This window comes from Aotus nancymaae, unplaced genomic scaffold, assembly GCF_030222135.1.
Source record: "Aotus nancymaae isolate 86718 unplaced genomic scaffold, 86718_ANA_hifiasm-v0.15.2.pri h1tg000067l, whole genome shotgun sequence".
Taxonomy (NCBI): domain Eukaryota; kingdom Metazoa; phylum Chordata; class Mammalia; order Primates; family Aotidae; genus Aotus; species Aotus nancymaae.
The window spans coordinates 1,353,726-1,368,409 of record NW_026988482.1 but is presented as its reverse complement, the minus strand read 5'-3'; the positions used below and the strand labels follow the sequence as shown (position 1 = coordinate 1,368,409).

The window sequence follows — 14,684 nt, the reverse complement described above, 5'->3', positions numbered from 1 at the left end:
CCAGCCTATCCCTTTACAGTTTATAATTCTACTTCTTTGAGACAAATAACATAGAGATATGTGTATGCATTATCTATATATATACATATGTATCTATAGATACATAGAGAGATATAGATTAGTGCCTCAGTATTAATTATCCTTTACTGGCATCTGTATTTATGGGGTTCTTCAGTTAAAAGACATTTCTAAAATTCTATTAAAATTATTTGGTCTCACAAACATTGAAAGTTGCAAATTTTTTTCAAGTTTATACCATCTCCACAAAATTCCTGGTGAATTCCTGCTATGTCAAGCCACTGAAGTCTTTTCAGAGATTTTACAGCATTTTTACTCTTTTTATACCAATCCACTCAAAAATGGCAAAGATCCAGAGATCACCCAGCAAAAGCCCTCTGTGGGAGTTGGTTCCTGCTTCTAATCTCTGTCCCAAACTCCTGTCAGTCAAAATATGTAGGGATTATATAGTAATAATTTATAAATGAACATAACAGGCACCCCATAGTGTTTTTAAATTGATATTATAAAAACGTTCATGTCATGTTAATTTCCTTAAAACATACATATAAAATACTATGTTAAAATTAAATGTAATATGTCAGCTGTAAAGTGAAAAGGTAGCTAACTAAAAGTTCAGTAATCTTTTTTCAGATTTTGTGTGTTTTCTCCTCAGCCAAAAGCCTCAAGATTCACTTGCAGCAGCCTACCTCTTCCTTTATGTTGGATTGCTCTTTAAACATTAGAATATCTTGTAATAAATAACAAAGATCTCTCCTGACACAAGTCATTGTTGATTTCACTGTTATAGGGAAAAGGCTCTAGGGCGGCAGATAAGGCTGTTGCCATGGTGATGAAGGAGATACCGAGGGAGGAGTCTGCAGAAGAAAAGCCCCTCCTTACTATGACATCACAGGTGGGCAGACCCATAGGATTCCTGTAGGAAGCTGACATATGTTAATATATCAGACATTGTGATTTTTAACTAGAAAAAAAAAACTTTAACTCTTGAACCAATTTTTTTTAAAGACAGTTTCAATGAAACAATTATACAAATACAGATGAAAACCAAAATTGCTAAAAAAAAAAAAAAAAAGAAAAATTCACCATCTAGTTATTTATTTGTGAATATTAATTTTATTACTCAACTTTAGTTAAGACAAAAGAGAAAGAAAATGTATGTGCAAGTAAAACATGTTGCTTCTTTATAAAGGAGTCTTGTTAACAACTTTGGGAAAGAAATAACAAGCTAACAGTACATTTGAACAACAACAAAAAAAATTCCTATGAATTAATACAAGTTATATTGTATACATATGTCAGTTTACCAGTAGAATATCTAAATATTCTTAAATGTTAAATATATTTATGTTGTGGCTATGCGTACTACATATATGTCTGTACATATTTATGTGGATAACTAATTTACAGGAATGGGCCAGAAGTCCCTGAGTCTCCATGCAGAAAATGGCATTTGTGACCCCTCTTATACTCAGTGACCTTGAGAACAAAAATGTCATCTCTATTATAAGCACACATGAGAGCCATTTTCAGCATTTATTATAACAAGTATAGAAAAAAGTCTGCATTTATATGCAAAGATGTTGAGACCGTCAATCCTGTATGTCCTCAGGGACTTTTGAAACACCCTGTAAAATCTACATAAATATGTATAATGTACTCATCACCACTCTGTGGAATACCAGCTTTAAAATCGCAAATGAAAAATATTTTTACTTGCATTTATCTTATAATTTAGATTAGATTGTTATTTTAAACATTTCATTTTTTCCATTCAGTTCCGATTATATGATTCAGTTCCGATTATATGAACATGCCTGGAATTCAAAAAATGTCCATTCACAGTCCTCATGAAAGGCATTTATATCAAAATCTAAATCATGGCAACTTATTTTTAGAATATCAGCAGATCTCATCACCAGCTGCTGCCAACATATGTGGTTTTATTTTATTCTAAATACTATGTTGTAAGTTATAAAAATTATAGCATATAACATCAAAATTAAATAATTTTTAAAGTTATTAAAGATTCCCAGGACTCTGGGATAAATTTCATGTTTTCAGTTGTTTTATCCCAAAAGAAGAGATGCTTCTTCCCTATAACACATAGTAATCGTTGGAAAGAAATTTGCTTGATATTTACCAAATTCCTCAATCTTCACTTAATATTCGTAGGAAAACAGATACAGTTTTACCCTGATCTCCTGTGTATCAGAGTTAGACCTTTGTAGACTCCCGTATCCAAAACGTTAAGTCCACACTTTCTCAGGTGAATGCTATAGGAGGTGAGAACTCCTGGACGTTCTTGCTGAAGAGCAGAGCCATACAACGGTAGGTAAGACCTGACCAAATTTGCAGTTGACACAGTTGTACTGTGACGTGTCATCTCAAAACTTCACAATCTAGGCCAGGCCCCAGTACCCAAGATTCTTTTTTCACAAAATCACGCATTGCTATGTACATTCCGATAATCTTTACACATGTCCAAAATTACCATTATAACCTAAGCTTGCATTTACAATTTAATGCAAAATAATATTTTTTATTTGGAAAAGAAATTGTGATTATTTCCGTTTTCTCATATTCGGAACATTTGTTTGTACCAAGTTCTTCTCCCTGTCTAATGTCGCATTAACGGTTTCTGAGGTATTAGTTGCAGTTTACTGCATGAAGATGACAGAATGCTTTATTTGATGCATCATATTCTTGTTGCATACTGGCCAGCTTATGAAACAGCAAACAGAGTTCTGAGTGATAAAATTTAATGCACCTGTTGTGTTGATAGTATTACAGAATTGATTCAGTGACAGCTCTGATACAATTATTTCTCAGTCAAATGCAGTTTTATTAGTGGATACACTTTTTCCACTATACACAAGTGGCTTCTTCCCTGCTATGCATCAGTGGCATGCAAAACCAAAAAGAAGCAGAATGATCAGAAAAAGTGAGTACTTCCCATGACAACCACAGCATCTACTCCGTGTGCCATACCACATTCTTACTTGTTATCTTGTGTGAATGTACCAGTGTCTTGACACGTGTTTGTCCCAGTGTCTCCTGTAAAGCACCTTATAACATAGTGCTGCATACGCTGAATAATTGACTCATCCTCATCACTGGTATGTCAGTGCCAGCTGCTCATGGGATAGATTCCAGATATGTCTGAGGATCATTACTACTCTTGATATTTACCAAATATTAGTAATGTCATTGGGACAATTATGATACATGAAATAGAAAATACGCCGGGCGCGGTGGCTCACGCCTATAATCCCAGCACTTTGGGAGGCCGAGGCGGGTGGATCACTAGGTCAAGAGATTGAGACCATCCTGGTCAACATGGTGAAACCCCGTCTCTACTAAAAATACAAAAAAATTAGATGGGCGTGGTGACGCACACCTGTAGTCCCAGCTACTTGGGAGGCTGAGGCAGGAGAATTGCTTGAACCCAGGGGTCGGAGGTTGCGGTGAGCCGAGATCGCGCCGTTGCGCTCCAGCCTGGGTAACAAGAGCGAAACTCCATCTCAAAAAAAAAAAAAGAAAGAAAATAAATCACTGAAACACTGAGCTTTTATCTTATTTCATAACTTTTCACTCAACAGACTGTAAGTGTAGAATAATCGCACATTCTGGAAATTTTTTGTATTATGTGATGATTACTGTGTGTTCCTCAACTTTTAGAGGCATTAAGCCGAACACACTCCAGTGAAACAGTCTGTAGTACACCGAACAAACTGAATAATGCAGAAGTATTGGCTGAAGACCTGAACTCAAATTGCTGGACCACTGAGAGCTGCTCTTTTTGCTTAAAATAATCATTAATGCCATATTAAGCAAACAGTATGCAAGGACTTCATCGAAGCTCAGGTTCGTGCTGGCCAATACTAACACTTAGAAATAGTTTGTTCATTTCCTCAGAATATGCTGAGGAAAGATTTCAGGAAGAAAATATGTGACTCAAGTCTTTGAGGAAAAAAGTTTCTCTGGACCTGAGCTGTCCGATACCGTAGCCGCAAGCTACTGAGCCTCATGTGGCTGCTGCAAATTGAGATGTTCTGCAAGTATAGAATACACACCGGGTTTTGGAGAGCAATCAAAAAGAAACAGCGTAAACTACACATTAACGATTTTTATAATGATCGTATGTTAACATGGTAATATTTTGGATTTGTTGATATATTGGCTGAATCAAATATCTTATTTAAATTAATTTCACTTGTTTCTTTTCACTTTTTAAAAATAGCAACTAAAAAATTTTAAATCATGAGGCCCTCATCATAATTCGATTGAACAGAATATTCTACTCTAAAGGGAAATAATATAAACAAATTCAATTTGAGACTAGAAGGGAAAGCCATGTGCCAGAAGATTGATGATATCATAGGAAAAATGTATTCTCTTTATGAGAATGAAATGACTTTAGTGAATGCTTCTCTCTCTTGAGGAGCCTTCAGAAGTTTTGTGTTTGACCGTATCTCCCGGCTACTGTTTTAGCAAAGTATAGCCCGTTTATCTTTGCCTGTAGAACACAGGATCTTAAAACTGTGTTCCAGGGCTCTTCTTGTTAAGGGACTTTGTTTTTTTTTCAAACCAAGCCTTTGTTTTTCTGTCATCACTGATTATACCTCAGTATTAATTTAATCTTTGTGTCTGATAAAAACAATAATGTCCTTGATGGGAAGAATGTTTTCAGGGCTGCTACTAAATACAGCTTTGTTTGGGCTTCTATTTCTAACTTAAAACAATTGCAATTACATTCTCCTGCCGACCCTTTACTGTTAGCACTACCCAAGCTGTGATCTGTTCATTTCCCTGTGAATAGACACATTTTATAAAAGCCTAGCTGTCCTGTCAGAAAGGTACTTGCAGGTGGTTGGTTGACATCTAGATCAAGTCAAAGACTTGAAAGTTATCATTAGGTTATCCTTTACCAGAAGACTGATAGGAAGTGGGGGGTGGGGCAGTCCATTAGTGCTGTAAGCTCAGAGGAAATGAGTTCTGTCAGGTGTCAGGGTTCCCATGACAGAGCTCCACACATCTGGATTGTTAAGGGTTGCATGGTAACGATTTAGTTGTCTTATCTCTTCCATCGATTGAGTCCAGTAACTCAGTTTTGATATTAATGAATCACTCACAGTATGGTCACTATATTGACAGACACTGAATAAATTTCTAAACTTGGATAGGACTAATAAAACCATAAACAAGTAGTTCAATTATAAAATTATGAATGAAAGCCTATTTAAGAAATGACTTTAAATTAACAGTGTCACAGAGTCAGGTGAAGTGGGGGCACCTGTAGTCCCAACTACTCAGGTGGCTAAGATGGTAGGATCACTTGAGATGAGGGGTTTGAGACCAGCCTGGACAACACAGCAAGACCCCATCTCAAAAAAAAAAAAAAAAAAAAATCACAAATAATAAAGGAATTTCAAAACTCACAAAGATATTTGTGTTTCATTCACATATAAACAAAGCAATTCTAAAATTTTTCTATTATTTAAATGAGGTAAAAAGACATGCCATAGTATTACAAATTTTCTAAACCAAAATTACAAATATGAGATATTTGTCAGCTGTTTTAAACTTACTAGCTTCATTGTTTTAACTTTAAAAATTATTATTGAAGTGCCAAACGCTTAAGTATAAAAACAGGATATTTTACTTAAAACTAAAACGATTCGAGATCATCAACCTGAAATGTGAAATTATAGAATAATGGATTATTGTCCTTTATAGATATTGTTTTATCATCTAGAATGTATTTTGCTTTAGGGTTAATTCTTAGTAATATGTTATCACAAACCTTGGGCTCTATATTTTTGAATGAAACATCTAAGCAATATATCTCTTTAAAGATAAACACAAAGATTTAAGTCACAAAACAAACGATATAAATATACATTGTAATTTAAGTAACAAACGATATTTAAAAGCAAAACATCTTTTCATCTTAGTTTCTTATAGCTTAGATTATTTAATAGTTTAATCTTAAAATATTGAAATTGTGAAATTCAAGTTGAGCTTAGGCAAATGTAGTTTCAGATAAAATTTTAGGAGCTGGGTGGTGTATTCTGCATTTGTTCAACACCAAGAAAACACTATAGTGACATATGAAGCAATTTGGTGGTGTGGTAGCTAATATTAATCACATCAGCTGGCCAGTCTGAGTAAGTCCGAATCCAATTGAGATCATTTGATTGAATATTTGATTATAAGGAAGGTGTTGTTACGGATCAATAGTATTTTGCATTCTGATGGACAAGAAGCCCCTACATGTAAGTTATCACCTATCTTCTTACTTTTGAACAAAAGAGTTTTCCTTTGTGTCTGTGTCAGTTGACCACTTGAGGGTTTTCCCTCGAAATCTCAAGATTTAAATGTCTGATTTAAAGTCAACGGGGAGAGAATAGGATTGTGTTGACGTGTTGTCGGCCTCCCATTCACGCTGGTCCAAGTCCTTCTTCCAAGTGTTGAATGGTACGGGGCAGGCTTAGGCCTTTATTTTAATTTTTTTCATTGGTCATTCTCTCTTGGCACTTTGACTTCTTGGTAGAAGCCTTCACATTCTTGGTAGAAGCTTTGTGTTTGGAAATGTTTCCTTAGGTATCAGTAGGTCTCCAAACATTTAAAAGATGTGACTCGGAGAAAATGGGCTCAAGTGTGGTTTCAAAACTGCAAAGAAATTGGCAAACATTTCTGAGGGCCACTGACCTCTCTGTGAATTGATCAACCCCAGAATTAAATTGAGGACACCCATGCAATCATTGTTTTATACAATTTGCCATTCAGTTAGACTGTATAAAATCAGTCAACATTTATTAAACTCCTATGGAATACAAAAAAAAAATGCTTGGATGCGATCTCTACTCTAAAGGAAGTCACAGTCTAGTTGGCGGTTGGAGGGGAACAGATAAAACTAAGACAATGACACTGGGCAGGACACGGGGACGTGCAGGTGCTGTAAAGAGGCACTCACTGGTTGGCATTGAAGAAGGTTCCTAGACAATGTGCCAGCTGAATGGGGTCCTGAAAAAGAAATAAGAATCTGTCGCCATTAACAGAAGTTTCTTTCAATTGATCCAAATATTGAGAAGAGGAAAGAGGAGGATAAGAAATGAAAATTTTAAATGTGAATAAACTGAGACAAAGGCCTTAGCAACTAATGAAGTGGGTCATTTAAATCCAGCTGTGATAATCTGATTAGGCCGAAACTGCAATCGCTTCACCTCAGTTATTTTTTAAAATTTTTATTTGTATAACATCAGTGTGCTCATACCCAAGAGGTAAAATAAGGGAAGGTCTTAAAGGTATTTTCAAACTAAAAGGAAGTCACGAAACCTTACCCTACTAATGCATAAGGAAAGAGCAAATGTTACGCAGTTTGGAAATTAAGTCTAAAGGGAATCCTTGGCAGATTCAGTTCAATTTGAAATGTTCTTTTATGATCTGAGAGGTCACCAAAGAAAATATCATAAACTTGTTCAAAATGAAGAGGAGGGCATGGAAAAAGCTATTCTTAGCTATACAAATATAAATAAAATGGGACTTCCTAACACTAAAATAATCATTCTTAAATTCGTGTAACTGAAAATGTAATTTAAAATCGGACCGTTTTAGACAGATATTTTTACGTCTTCAGTTTCTGCAAAGTCACTTTCTCATTTAATAGCCATTTACTGAACCCCTTTTAGATGTAGACATTCTATTTGAAGTTGTGAAGAATATAAATGTAAGTAAGATAGTCTCTGGCTTCAGAGCTTAGAAGCAAAAATGTCCATATCTTCATAATATCTCCTGTTTCATCTTCCATATTTCCCATCAAATCCAAAACACTTCTCGTTCCATTTCAGTTACCTTTCCATGCTATCTGTAATCTGACCTTTCACCCTTGAGCCCTGCCATTATCCTCCACGTCAGCCCAAGTATTTCTCAGTAGCTAAATTGTGCTCCAGCTTGAAAAACACTGACGCAGAAAGTAGTTGCTTCCTCCTCCTTTGATTTGAATTTATGGAAGAAAGCCACAGGAGCAGCATGGTTGGAGAAGTTGGGCAGTCACAATAGTTCCATCGGTCCAGGTGTGAACTGTGGTCAGAAGCAAGGCAGTAGGTATGGAAGAGACAGGCCTCCTGAGGCAGAGGAGCAGAAGCCTGGAGATGCCATGCTTTGTCCTGGGCTCCCTGGAGTCTCTCCGAACAGCCTCTCTTGGTATCCCTTTATTTGTATGCCGAGTAAATCTGGGAGTGCTGGTGGTGCTTTCTCCAGAAAATTTGTCTGAAGTTTGAATGAAAAGACAGGCTCCAAAAAATATATACATTTATTATCTTTGACAAAGCAGACAGACCCAAAAGGACAGGGCCCTCACTGAATTGTGCCTTTTCCTTTGCTTTCCATTTGGATGTTAACAAAAATTTTTTTAGAATTACTTTATCAAATATAGACTATAGTTTTTATGCATTTGGGACTAAAAGTATCTGCAGAAATCTAACACCCTGGTTTTCCAAAACTATAGAAAATATAGGCCTGTTCCACTATTCCACACATGTGTGCACACAGAACTATGAGTTAGGGATAAATTCTTAGGGTTTTTTTGTTTTGTTTTGTTTGGTTTTTGGTTGTTTTTTTTTTTCAAAGGCATTTAACTGTATCCAAAGTAAGGATACAGTTGATATTTCTCAAAATTATGACTAAGAAAACTCAGTTATTCTTAGCCATCTGTCAGTGAAATTAAACTTTTTTTTCAAAGAAATAATGGCTATCAAAGAGATAGTTCCAACATTCTTCCATACGTATTCATAATCTGAAAGTCACAGTTGTATTGGTTGAGCATAGTCTTTGTGCTTTATATACTTTTGCCAATGGGTAAATAAGAGGCCAGTCATCAGAATGCACTGCTTAGTAAATGCAACCCTGTTGCAATAACTTCTGTGAGTATAGGGTGGTGCCATATTTGATGGTAACCTTCATTCTCTGTGAATGCATATAACACAGCGGAATTCAGGTGACACTTGACAGGCATGAGCGGGCCACAGTCTGGAGGTGAGCATTGTTTGTGAAGGTAGGACCTCATCACTGTGCTGGTCACACTAGGTGAGTTCATTTCATTAAGCACATAGTGGTTAAAAAAGCAAGTTCTACCAAGAAATATGCATCAATGTATAGGTCCTTTGGAAACTGTTACATATGTACAGTTTGGACGAGAACCAACTATAAATGAAATACAGATTCTGGGACACTAATCATATTTTTAGATGAGCTCACAGAATCACTGATGTTTCGCCATTTCATCGTTTTCTAGTATATTATATTCTACACCAGTGCTTTCAACTACATTTCCAGATAATAAAATTGCCTTGTATGCCAGAAAGTATTGCAAATCATTCCTAAACTCAAACAGACCATAGCATCTACAAAAATTCAAGTACATTTTATTCCAGAAACGTAGGAGGCTCATAGTCCCTCAACATTTAAAAATACTTTAATATAAATAGAATGGGTGATACCTAGGAATGTTCAAATTCAGAAAAAATAAAAAGCACTGGGACTCAGGGTTTTACTCATGAGTTAAAGCAGCATCCTTAAATAAAAGATTAATACCAAAAGAGACCTTGGGTAATTTGATTCCTAGCAAAATCTGTGAGGTTTTATACATAAACAACACCAAAGCTTACAATAGTTGAAGAAAGGTCTAGTGCTGTAACTTGAATGGTAAAAGAAGAAAAGCATTCTCAAAGCCCATCCCTCAATAACAAATCAATATGTATAAAAATCAAGTTACCAACTCTGTGCCAGAATCTTAAACTCTAACGGACATCTGCAATTTACACATGTTTAAATGAGATGTATCCATGTTTAAATAGCATGCATACGTTAGAGTACCAAATGTGTCTCTTGGCATCCAGTCTCCAAATGACCACTAAATGCTTCCATATTGCCCTTGCAGAAATAAAAGAACTGCACATTCTCTCCCCATATTTACCATTACTCAGGCCCCTCCATCTTCCATCGGCTCTAAACTATGATGCTACTGACACTGTGCCAAAGACACAACGTAGTGAAAGTGAGTAGAGTGATAAAAAATATTTTTATTTGGTAACACTCCAAAGCACTCCATTTGTCATTTTGTGCCTCAAAATGCAACTTAACAAATAAGGTCTCAAAAATCTAGAGATTAGCCAGGCATAGTGGTTCACACCTGTAATCTCAACACTTTGAGAGGTTGAGGCGGGAGAATCACTTGAGCCCAGGAGTTCAAGACCAGCCTAGGCAAGATGGTGAGACCTCGTCTCTACAAAAATAAATTTAAAATTTAAAAAAAATTAGCTGGACATGGTGGTGCTCACCTGTATTCCCAGCTATTTAGGAGACTGAGATGGGAGGATAGCTTGAGCCCAGGAGTTCGAGGATGCAGTGAGTTGTGATCATGCCACTGCACTCCAGCCAGGGTGACAGAGACACCCTGTCCCTATATAAAATAAATAATAAAAAATTTAAAAAAAACTAAAGATTATGAGGTGTATCTTTTTCTTAAGCAAAAAACTAGATGATTATGCCTATTTTAAGAAAGGCAAATATAAAAACTCCCAAAAAACGAAGGCAGTTAATTTAGGGATCAACCACCTGAGTATCAAAAGTGTGTTTTCTCCCTTAACCACAGAAACATCCTTGAGCAAGACAGAATTCAAAGAGGTGCAGAATAACTGAACGGAAATAGTGGTTGGCACTGATAGAGACCCACTAAAAAATCAAACTGGAAGATTGCTGAAATTAGGGAATAAACTGATGGGAAAATATGATTGAATTTACCAAGATCTATTTTACAAATAGATTTTCACAAACCCATCTACTAGATGCCTATACACTTAATATAACAGTATTTTCTACTCTCCCAAGATAATATGTGTTATGTGATACAATAGCATTCCAAGGAAATGTAGAGGGTGTGTTTTTAGGTGACTTGAGCTTTTTGAGAGAGGGAGAAGAGGCAGGCACTTAGCCACGCACACTGATGGTGTGTTTGCACTCTCCACATCAACACTGACTGAGCAGTGCTAACCAGAACATGTCACCTTGAGTCTGAAGCCACTGCTCCAGGTCTCAGTAGGAGCTTTTGTCCTGGTGAGGAGTGGGATTGGCCCTTAGCAACTCTGATTCAATAGGTGTCATTTTCTACATACTGAAATTAGAGGATAATTCTATTTCGGGAGGGAGAAAAACAGCTTGAGCTTTAAACATTGAAGTTGGCTGCATCAGAAATATGCTGACAGTGCTAAAAGGCTCGTTCCCCACCTCTTGGTACTTTTTTCTCTCTCGCCCCCGCCCCATTATTTATTTATGTTGTGTTTATTTTCGGTAGGCTTGCTATTCTCCTTTTGTTGCAAGGCTGCATTTTAATTCATCTGATTCTGCAGTTTAACAAAAGCCCTTTGACACCTGTGTTCATTTGTTCTCAGCTGGTGAATGAGCAACAGGAAAGCAGACCCCTCCTGAGTCCCTCCATCGACGACTTTCTCTGTGAAACCAAGTCGGAAGCAGTAGCAAGGCCAGTAACATCCAATACGGCTGGTAATTCTTTCGCTTTCAACCGTTCCTCAAGGAGAGTTAATTTTAACTATAGCAAAATGCACATTTTTTCCATAATACCTTTTAAGTGGGGAATAATGTTTGCAACCAAATGAAACTTTATAATGTATACTATTTAGTATAAACCAGTAAATCACAGAAATTGCAATGCATATTACCCAACCAATTTTGCTGAACATAAGTATACCACTATTAGCAATGAATCGTGTTTTCACATATACTTTGATATTTATGTATTTATATCTAAAGTCGCATCACATTAGAAAAATCTTTAAAACAAAAACATCTATTTCAGAGTCAGGTTTTTCAAGTTCTGGCTGATGGTCCAGTTATTTGTGGACATATTTTTATAACAGAAGTCCGGCAAGTAAAAGCGTGGCCATCTTTTCAAGTGGATTAAAATGACAAAATATCCTACAGCCTTGGGATCGCATAGGGCCAGTTTCATTTTCTGTCATAGAATGTGTTGCTTGCTCCCTGTTACAACAATTTATTGGAACGTTCTCCTGGAATTAAACATTCTCAAATAGTAAGCCACCCCCTGCTCAGTGCCTGTGACACATAGGAATAGGCGCTCAGTAAGTATTAATCCAATGAGTACAGGATGCCAGTGGTATAGATTACACTTCCCTTGAGGCAGTCTTCCCGCAGTGATTTCATTCGGTCAGCATTCACACTCAAAGTCATGTCATTCAAATAAGAAGGAAAAAATGAAGTTCAGAATCAAAGAGCAAAGGTTGTGTTGGATGTGCAGAGCGGAATTTAATGGAAAAAGAAAAGGATAATCACATACTGTCTGTTAAATTCATTCCGTTTTGTCATCTTGGCTTCAGTTTGTTGTTGGCTTGCATATTTTCATTATATTTCTAGTGAATAAAATCACAGGAGAAGGAAATCATGATTTTTCCAAAATGCCAAGAATTACAAGATGATTAACTAGCGTGAGATAGGCTCCTTATGTGAAGTCGTATGTTACAGTTTCTGGGTTCAAACTCCATGAATGCAAACCCCAGCTCCGTATCCAGTGGGTGTATGGCTTCACTACGCCTCAGTTTCTTTATCTGTTTAATGATAGTAAGATCTACATCTCATAAGTTCATTGGAAAGAGTCAAGGAAGCACTCCGTGAAAAAGCTTCACTCCATGTAAACTCTTAACTGGTGTAACCATTTCTGTTAGATTTTAGGTGAGAACAGCATGTGTTCCCTGCACTTTGATTTTCAGTTGCATTGACTTGTTTATTTCACACGACAGCAATCATTTTCTAAATTCAGCTATCGCTTTCCGTAATCAAAAAATTAAATGGCACCTGTAAATTCTAGGTAGGAAATTAAACAAGTTCAGGTACTATCAGATCAGATTCATCCCCTGATCTATGAAACTGAAGCTCGCCCCTTCAAAACTCAAGAACTACCCAGAAGGATACAAAGAACCTGTGTGTCTAATTGCAGATGAATCACTGAGAATTTCCTCTTCAGGCTCCAGTTCTCACTGATGGGAAAACTAAGTCACTTAGAAAGGACCCAGCCGGAGAGAGCAATGTAAGATTTGATTCAAAAGCTTCTTTCAGCTTGATTTTTCTAATATATAATAGAAAGACCCGTGAAATAATTAGGAAAAAATTCAAAAGAAAGTGTCATTTCTCACAATCTCAATATCCACAATATTGTCTCCATATTAGTCCTGGGGCTGCCGTGACAAAGTACCACCCACGGAGCTGATTCAACCACAGAAACCTACTCTCTCAGTGCTGAGGGCTGGAAGCCCAAGTGCATGCTTTCAGCCTGGCCACGCGCCCCTTGAACGTGCTGAGTGAGGATTTGTTCCTCGCCTCTCTTCTGATTCCTGGTACTGCCTTGGCTGACGGCAGCGCAGCTCCAGTATTTACACGGTGTTTTCTCTGTGTGTGTGTGTCTCCCAGTGTGCAGGTCTGTCTCTGTGTCCAAATTTCCCCTTTTTATGAGGACACCAGTCCGATTAAAGTAGGGGCCCACCCGATTCTTATATGACCTCATGTTTATAATTATATCTCGAATGACCCTATTTCCAAATAAGATAATATTCTGAGTACTGGGTGTTAAGACTTCTACATAAACCACTCAACCCATAATACTCTCCAGCATAGAGAGTGTTCTGAGGGCGGGGATTTTTTCCTCACCTTCATTTTTCAGTGCACCTGGTTCACACAGATTTTTATCCTGAAGAAAGACTCTTGTTTCATAGCATGTTTTTAATCTTGAGAGTATATCTCAAGGCAAAAATATTATATATTTTTTAATTCCTAAGAAATCTAGTTTTTCTATAAATCAATACAAAATAAAAGATGTAGGAAATATTTACCTTTTCCAGAGGTCAGATGATTTTTTTCTCTATGAACCCTGAAAGAACATATCTTTTACCTCACAGAAGCTCTAAATTACAATTTTTTCCACCTAATTCAATTAGATTATGTGAAAAACAAAAGTTTTTGAGAGTGCCAACTACTTAAAATAAATCATGCCTCAGACTATTCAAACTGCCAAATAATTGGAAGCTAAACAAACAAATGAATTAAAGCCTTATCAATGAAGTTGGCACAATGCCTTAAGGTTCAGATAAAGTCTAGAGAGGACTGTTTAAGAACACAGACCATGGAGAGATGAGACCTGTGTCCTGTGTTTGAATCCTGGTATGAACACTGACATACCAGTTATATTAGTTTTCTATTGCCGCTGTAACAATTACCACAAATTTAATGCTTAAAACAACACAAATTTATCATCCTAAGATCAAGATGTCAACAGAGCTACATTACTTCTGGAGACTCCAGGACAGAATTCATTGCCTTGCCTTTTCCAGCTTCTAGAGGGCACCTACAGTTCGGTGGCTCATGACTCCTTCCTACGTCTTCAGAACCAGCAGCTCTGTCTCGCTCGCTCTCACACACACCTCAGTCTCCATACTCAGAGCTCCTTCTCTGGCTCCGACCCCCCAACTGCATTTTATGAGAATTCTCAGGATGACATAGGATCCACAGGGGTCATCCAGATTAATCTTTCAATCTCCAAATACCTAATTACATCTTCAGAGTCCCTTTGCCATGTG

The 14,684-nt window shown here is 36.9% G+C and overlaps 1 protein-coding gene across 9 annotated transcripts in view; it reads left to right on the top strand.

Moving 5' to 3' along the window:
- Positions 1-14,684, top strand: part of PEX5L (peroxisomal biogenesis factor 5 like) — a 252,717-nt gene that overhangs the window by 135,598 nt on the left and 102,435 nt on the right. For 8 of the 9 annotated variants that reach the window (XM_064366835.1, XM_064366833.1, XM_064366831.1 and 5 more), the window contains 2 exons: positions 809-913; positions 11,472-11,583. In XM_064366835.1, coding sequence (XP_064222905.1) covers positions 809-913; positions 11,472-11,583 — 217 coding nt within the window. The remainder of the gene's footprint in view (positions 1-808; positions 914-11,471; positions 11,584-14,684) is intronic. The other variant, XM_064366834.1, reaches the window with a different exon arrangement.